Here is an 8,249-nt window from a genome sequence, read left to right on the forward strand (position 1 = left end):
AATATTTTCGATATATATGCTCACCCAATCGGTAGCCTAAAATTAGATTATTCAATACTGCACTTTTGGGAATAGGACCCACAACCCCATTGGTTCATAACTGACCGCTCAGAGAGCACTATAAACCCCCTGCCGCGGGTCCTCCCTTTGACTGTGGGTTCGTATACCTTTAACATGTTTTGACAAGCCGCGGTGGGTATCCATCAAGAGAGCCCGACCAACCCACTCGGGTTAACAACAGTATTCGTTTCACTCTAGCCTATATTTTATTTATTATTTCTCCCCCTGTGCGCTGGTGGCGAGCAAGCGTGCGATCACGGTACAGCAAGGGTGCGCAGGAGAAGACAAACCGTAGACGGCGGGTGGAAGACACGGTGTTTTGACGGGATTGAACTGCAAGCTACACTATATCTCTTAGATGGTTGTATTTTAGCCTCCATTCTACGGATTTTTGGAAGCTAAAACAAATTCGTGCCTGTATGGGACACAGTCTTCCTTCACCTTCGCTGTGTGGGTTGTGTGCTGCGTATTGAGAAATGATGAGAGGCTGAAGAGCGTGCAGATTTCTAACGGACGGTGGCGGCATTAATAAATATACGTTTTCATACAACAGCAGCATCCGCCTACCTTACAGGAAACAAACCCAGATGCTTGTGCTTGTGATTCTTCGCTTTTACAGATCATTCTGTGACCTGCAACGGGGACCGCTATGAACGGACCTGCCGATAAAGACGCTCTATGCATGCTTTTACCATCTGGTGATGTATTTTTCGATGATTGGCACGCCTTGGAATAATGAAGATAATATCAACTTTACTTTGGCTTTGTGATGGGTTCATTTTATGATCAATAGGCTACGTAAAGTAACGAAACATCTGTGTCATTATAGAGTAGATTCCGCATATTCCGTTATTTTACATCCATAGATTTAGAGCGGATTACGCAAACACAGTGGCATTAATTATAAACCTGTCTTTTTCTTTGTGAATGTGAGATATTGAAAAAGAGAAAAACATAAAATGCATGTGCTATGACTGTCATAACCTATACATGCTAATGTAAGGTACACATTATTGATCTCATTGCCAAACGTGATTGCTAAATTTTAAAGGTAACCTTTGCTTATGCAGGTCCAATCGATTGCACGATAAGGAGAGTTCTGGCAATCAGTTTGTCACAGGGGTGTGTTTTTCAGCCCCTCATATCAACTTTTACACATGCAACAAGACACATAGAGAAGCTTTCCAGCAGAGAGGGTGTGAGAGTGGAGTGTTGTCTAACCATTGTAGCCTATAGCCTACTGCTGAATACGTTTAGGCAATCATAAAGAAAAACCATTTCAATGGTTTTCCGAAAGTTGCCCGGTGTGTCGGCATCGGGCATGGGTCTTCGCCTATCCCAGAAATTCGTGTTTCTACTTTTTCTTTCGGGCTTGGTAACTCTGTGTTTCGGGGCCTTATTCTTCTTACCTGACTCTGTCCGTTTGAAACGTATTTTTCTCTCAAAGACGGAGAGCCAGCCAGTAACGGTAGAGTCTGAGAATGATGTAAGGGAGCATCTTAAGAAGGGAGCGAAGGACCCAGAACATCTCCGGGGCATCACCTCGGCCAAAGGGGAGACAAGCACAAAACTCAAAGCCTTGAGCCGCAAGCCCTCTGTCACCAATGAGGCTAAAACGGACAAGAAAGTCGCTGGCGGGGAAGCGTTGGAGGACATGATGCTGTCGATGTCTAAAACGGATCCGGCTTCTAAGGATGAGAAAGTGACCTCGTCTTCTAACCAGGGTGCCAACACGGATACTTCTTTCGATTACAACAAGTTTAAAAAATGTCTGCTAAAGCCGCCCTTGGGGGTCGAACATGGCAAGCCGAGCGACCCTCAGACCCTTCAGCGTCGGGAGAAAGTCAAGGAGGTAAGATGACAAGCAGTCACAGTGTAATACAGTTATTTACACAACAGCTGGGGGATCCATGTCCTAAGCTGTCAAAGCATTGCAGCCAAATTGTCTCAATAGGAAATGCCACTGCAATGTAATATACAAGTAATCAAAATGTGCGTAATTACACATCAAGCTGCCGACGAAAATTGGGGTTTTGATGTGGCCACTGGCCAGAAGGAGTTCTCTTCACAATAATATGGAAAAGATGGTCCAAACATGCTCTCTGTGATCTCTGATAAGGTTTTAGGCTAGACATTTCACAGTCACACAGATTGTTAGTGACTATGCAAAATGATATGCATCATTGTTAGTGCATAACACAATGCTTATAGATATGAGGCATTGAGGATAATGAAGGTGATTTTATGGACACACACACACACACACACACACACACACACACACACACACACACACACACACACACACACACACACACACACACACACACAGCACTGTCTACACACCAACTATTATTATGTTTGCATCACTTGCTATAGGCAGACTGCTACAGGACTACCTCCAGGGGTATGGCAGCAGCCTGCTGTTGTTCAGCTCTGTGAAGTTCAGTAATGCCTGAGAGTGAGAGCGTATGTCTGTACTGTATCACACATCCTCATCCACTCAGGGCAGGGGAGAGAGCAGAGGAGGCAGGGGATAGTGTTGGGACAAACAGGCAGTGTCCAGCGTGCGTGGATGGCTTTGGGACATTGCATGTGACAGGGATGTGGCATGTTGTCATTTCCACTTACTCTGTTGTCACCTTCTCACTGTCCTCACATGCCTCCCTTCTATCTGGAGGTCATGTTGTTACGTGATAACCAACAGTCCCACACCATGGTCAGTAACATGTTTGTCCTAGTATTGAATCAGCGGAAAGTCCTGACTTATTTCTACAGCTTTGATAACACTCTTTGAAAGTGAATGTCAATGTGACATTTTACATTTAAATTTTGCTGATCTAAGCAAGGTTTCTGTCTGGAGGTCATTGAGTATAGACCTACTAACCTGGAAGAAAGTTATTTCCACTGTATCCTCCCAAACATTTGTGTCCACTCCAGTCTAGTGTATGTTTCAGTTGCACTGCCTTGAATGAAGCACTGAATGAAGCACTTCCCCTCCAAAAAACACATTGCTTTAGAAAAGCATAGCAGTTAACAACTAGCTGGCTGGCTCTAGTGCCTGGCTATCTATAGGTTAGTGCAGGGGTCCCCAATTACATTCAGTCGTGGGCCGATATTTCCTTGAGCGGATGGTCGTTGGGCCGGAACATAGTTATTAATAATTTGTACACTGCAAATTGACTGCAAGAATCCCAAACAGATATAGTATTTGACAAAAACAGAATCATTTCAAACTTGATTACATTGGGATACGATTACATATGCCTCTCTATTTATGCGTGGGAATACTTGGGAACAGATTTCCTAAATTAGGGGATTTTACAGTCTTTTATGTCTAACAGCGGGCCGCCTATTGGGGAACCCTGGACTGGTATCTGTTCTTGCTGTTTCCCATTGTTACGTGAGATTCCACAGTTTCAGGCCATTTGTCAGAGTTCCAGAACCATCATCTCTATTCCTGGTGCTTCACATTCACAATGCCAATCCCATGGCTGTGTCCCAAATGGCACCCTATTCCCTACATAGTGCACTACTTTGACCAGAGACCTATGGGCCCTGGTCAAAAGTAGTCCACTATATAGGGCATAGGGTGCCATTTCAGATGCAGGTCATGCCTGTGGTGGCCACATCACAAGCCTGTGGTTTGTCTGGGTTCATAGTCATAGCGATTTAAGAACAAACACAAAAACAACATGCATCCAAACCCTTCTTATGTCAGGCATTTATGAAGTATGATGAAGAATGAGCAGTAGCAAATTACCCCCACGTTCTATATTGAGTTGCTGTCTGACTGTGCTGTGGCAGTAGGGCTACAAACACTTGATATTTGATGGGAAAATAACTAGTGAAGGCAGCGAGAGGGTTGCCTTGTGATCTTATGATCAGCCCAAAGCAATGGCCTAATGTGCCCGCTGAGCTCATGTCCTAACAAATATAAATGGGCTTCAGTTTCTCAACAAACTGCCAAGGCGGTAAGTGGCACCTCCGTGTGTGCCAACCGCCAAGAGAGGGTGGCAAAGGATGGCACAGGAGACAATGGCAGGTAAATGTTTGAGGGTTTTTTCCTGGCCAAAACTGACATGATGCCTCTAAACAAAGCCAATTGTTTCAGGTGTGTGTGTGCTTGCGTGCATGTTTGTGTTTGAACAGCCCTCCTTTGCTAGTCCTCATCAGGTGGAAATGTCCTCCAAACTCCTCCCTCTTTATTCTTCTAACTATCTGATCTTCTGTCTCATTGAGTTCCTGCATGGTTTTGGTGCTGCCTAATGGAGTTCCTGCATGGTTTTGATGCTGCCTAATTGAGTTCCTGCATGGTTTTGGTGCTGCCTAATTTGGTTCCTGCATGGTTTTAGTGCTGACTAATTGGGTTCCTGCATGGTTTTGGTGCTGACTAATTGGGTTCCTGCATGGTTTTGGTGCAGCCTCATTGGGTTCTTGCATGGTTTTGGTGGAGCCTCATTGGCCCTTGAAGAGCTGATATCAGGGAGGCAGCTATTGGCAGATTACCCCAAGTCTGTTCTAGTCATTGCTGAATCAACAGGAAGTTGATCTCTCTTCTCTTTTAAATGTTCCTTACTTTACCTTTAGACAAGGTTATTAGTCAGTGTAGAAAAGCACAGTGTAGTTACGGTGCAGGGGGCTGCTGCGACGGTACATCACAACAAACACAATTGTTAGAGCAAACAGAGCGTCTGACATGAATCGAGGAATGCTAATCTTTTTCTCCCCATCGCGGAGCTGACACGCACACACACACACACACACACACACACACACACACACACACACACACACACACACACACACACACACACACACACACACACACACACACACACACACACACACACACACACACACACACACACACACACCACACACCACACACCACACACACACACACACACCACACACACACCACACACCACACACACACACACACACACACACACAAACACTCCCACAAACATACACACACACACACACACCACACAACACACACACCACACACACACACACACACACACAGGCCTCTTTATCTGTCGTATCTAACTGTCTGCACAACATCACACACCAAACATCAAGCAGCTCTTTTTTTAGATGTCTCCCTCTGTAAAGCAGAAGATTTGCTCTTCGTTCTTTTTCCAGAGCTGGATGTGTCAGCACAGGCAAATAAAGGCAGTGAATGTGCAAATGCAAAATGTACAACTGCAATGTGAAGACACAATTTGTGTTTGGTTTGCCTCAGTAAGAGATATTTGTATGGGGACACTGTAACACAGTGAAGGGGATCAGCGTCACTGCTTGCTGTTCACAGTACTGCAGCGAAGGGACAGACACATTGCAGGCTTTCTGTGGCAGAGAGAGCCTCCTAATGTTGCGATAAAGCTACAGTCCCCCAGGGCTCTGTGTGTGTGCGTGTGTGCATGCCCGTGCATGTGGGTGCATATCTCTGCTTGTATGTGTTTTGACCATGTTGGTTATCATTTGAATAAGATGTTCGGTAATTGTGGTCTGAAGTGTTGCCACAACTGTCGTAACAAACTGAAAATCCAAACACCAGTCCAGCATATAAACTTCATCTGGTTTGTCAGACTTGTTTGAGACGACAGATCATTTAAGGCCAAATCAGTTCTCCTTTTCTGAAGGAAAACTCTGAGAGTAAGTACTTTTGAGGGTATTCTTAAAATATTCCCACAACAGTTTTTTCTCTATAAGAGAAGCCAGTGGAACATCATGGTAAACCACAAGCAAATTTTACGTCATAAAACATATTGTTTCGTTTTTTCACTTCCAGTTTATTAGTCTCCCACCCCCTCTCTTCCCCCCCAAAGAAACACCCACCAGCCAACTTCTGAAAATATGTTGACTGTCTATCTTATGAAAACCCCCATGAGTTGTGAAAAGGAAATGGGTGACTGGCTGAATTAGAAGCTCCTGTTAAAAATAGGTGCTGTGTCCTGCTGCTGTCCTCCAGTCAGCTGTGTGCGGTGACCTCCCTCAACCTCCTGTTCCTGTCTCCAGCTAAGGGCCAGGTGCACCGAGGGGACTTCACCCTGGGCTGGGAAATGGCAGCTTACCGAGCGGGGCCAGGCCCCTGTTGGAATACTTTAGAAATGCATCCGGGTGTGCCGAGGGGACGTCACCCTGGGCTGGGAAATGGCCGCTTACCGAGTGGGGCCATGCCCCTGTTGGAATACTTTAGAAATGCATCCTTCATTATTACCTTCCTTGTTTCCTTCTTGGTTTCCTTTCTTGTTTCCTTGAGGTAAGCACAGGTCTATAATTGATTGGATAGGTATAGCCTAAGCAATGTTACCATCCTATATTGCTTTCACCAATCCAACCAATTAGATCTGTGATGTCTTCAAGGAAGGTAGGAATAAAGGATGCTTTTTTTCTCCCTCCCTGTGGGCCTCTGTGGGGGTGGAGGAGCGGGAAACGTTTGTGTTTGTGTTTCATCGCTGGCTCGGTGGAAGAAGTGCAAATGTCAGACACTGGTGTTTGTTATGTGAGCCCATATATTTTCTCTGGCCCGTGCATGTGGAGGAGTTTGCAGCTGAGCCCGTTGGGTATTGGAATATTGCGCAAGTCGATAGCAGCTGAGTGTGATATTACAGACATGTCGAAGCAATACCTACTGTGTTTTTGTAGGCCTATCCACAGACAAAGACAACTTCCTGTGCCTGAAGCAGAGTACAGTCATGGTGGTTTGATTAGATGTAAGTCGAACAATGTCAGGTATTGCGCATCCCCACAGGAAATAGCCGGAGAAAACGAGTGAAGCGATAGAGCAGGAGAGGGAAAAGGAAGGATAACAGTGGAGAGGAGCTGTTAGCTTGCATCCTTTTTGCATTCAAGGACGTTTTTCTCCCCTTCCTTTGTACAGAGGACACTAGCTCCTGGGCAAGTCTCTGTAGTGTGTGTGTGTGTGTGTGTATGTGTGTGTGTGTTTTGTGTGTGTGTTTTTGTGTGTTTTTGTGTGTGTGTGTGTGTGTGTGTGTGTTGGGGGCCAGGAGGGAAGCCTCATCTCTGGAAGTAAAATATTATGTTACAGCACATCTTGAATGAATGGAGGACTCACTCTGCTTTAGTCTCGGAAAGCTGACCCTAGGCAACAGTGACTAGGGTCTGGTTTCAATGATGGACTCTGTTGGCATAGAGGAACTACGTCAATGCCTATGTCACTACTTTATCTGCTTGAGTAAAATACAAAATAGTAGCTAGCAAGATGGAGATCATTGATTTTTATGTTTTGTTTTTGGATTTCGGATGTGGCTAGTTTGCATCAACTACCTTCCCTAAAACCACTGCAAAGGTTTTGCCTGCAAAGTTTGATTTCAAATCGTGACGTTCTGGCATGTCTGCCTTATGATTTGTTGGGAGAGTTGTCTGTCTGAAGAGGACACACCTCAGAATTCCCCCCCCCCCCCCCCCGTATCGAAGTTGCCAAAAGAGTCTGCAATTGAAACCAGACCCTAGTCGCTGTTGCCTAGGGTCAGGTTTTCGAGACTAACTCTGCCTGGCCTCTCTTCCAGGGAAAGGCACTTTGAGGCTATCATCGGTGCCTCATTGTTTAAGGGAGAGAGTAGCCCACTACTTCATAAACTCCAGTGAAGGAGGACCTATTTATTACGCAACTTATTTTCTCTCAATTCAGGGAGAGGTTTGTGAGGTCTGAGTGTGTGTATTGTGGTGTGTGTGTGTGTGTGCGCGTAGGTGTAAGAGAGAGTCGTTTAGCTCACATTGGAATGAAAAGGCGTGAGAGGGTCCAAAAGTCACATACAGCTAGTGGTAGAAAAAAGTGATTTGCTGGCTAACTTGACCATTTGACTTTCTACAGATGTGTCGCCAAATTACACAGAAACAGTTTTCTGTGGAACATGCTACATTTTGGTCTGCCTCCCCTGGTCCGGTAAGAAGAGTCAGTTTGTTTGTTGTACTTTTCACATGCACCCCTACTTGTTTACCGTAGCCTGTGTGTTGCGTCACTTTCCAGTAAAAGCCACCTGGTCTTACAGGTCACTCACAGTGTTGGCCTTGTTTTTGGGGCTGCAGGAGCACAGAGGGATACAAGGATTTTGGATTTTAAATTATGTTGAAGTTTCTGTTTTTGCGTTTTTAGTTCTTTAGACTTCTATTTGACTTATTCCTTATTCCCATAAAACAACATTGTAATCTCTCTC

General features: G+C 45.1%; 1 protein-coding gene across 1 annotated transcript in view; it reads left to right on the forward strand.

Annotated features, from left to right (window-relative positions):
* The first annotated feature begins 1,251 nt into the window (after window positions 1–1,251).
* The window catches only part of LOC311140860 (mannosyl-oligosaccharide 1,2-alpha-mannosidase IC-like), a 138,027-nt gene continuing 131,029 nt past the window's right edge, over window positions 1,252–8,249 (forward strand). The window contains exon 1 of the mRNA XM_084176132.1: window positions 1,252–1,912. Coding sequence (XP_084032258.1) covers window positions 1,343–1,912 — 570 coding nt within the window. The 5' untranslated portion in view covers window positions 1,252–1,342. The remainder of the gene's footprint in view (window positions 1,913–8,249) is intronic.

This window comes from Coregonus lavaretus (assembly GCF_964263955.1).
Source record: "Coregonus lavaretus genome assembly, chromosome: 13".
In the NCBI taxonomy this organism is placed as follows: domain Eukaryota; kingdom Metazoa; phylum Chordata; class Actinopteri; order Salmoniformes; family Salmonidae; genus Coregonus; species Coregonus lavaretus.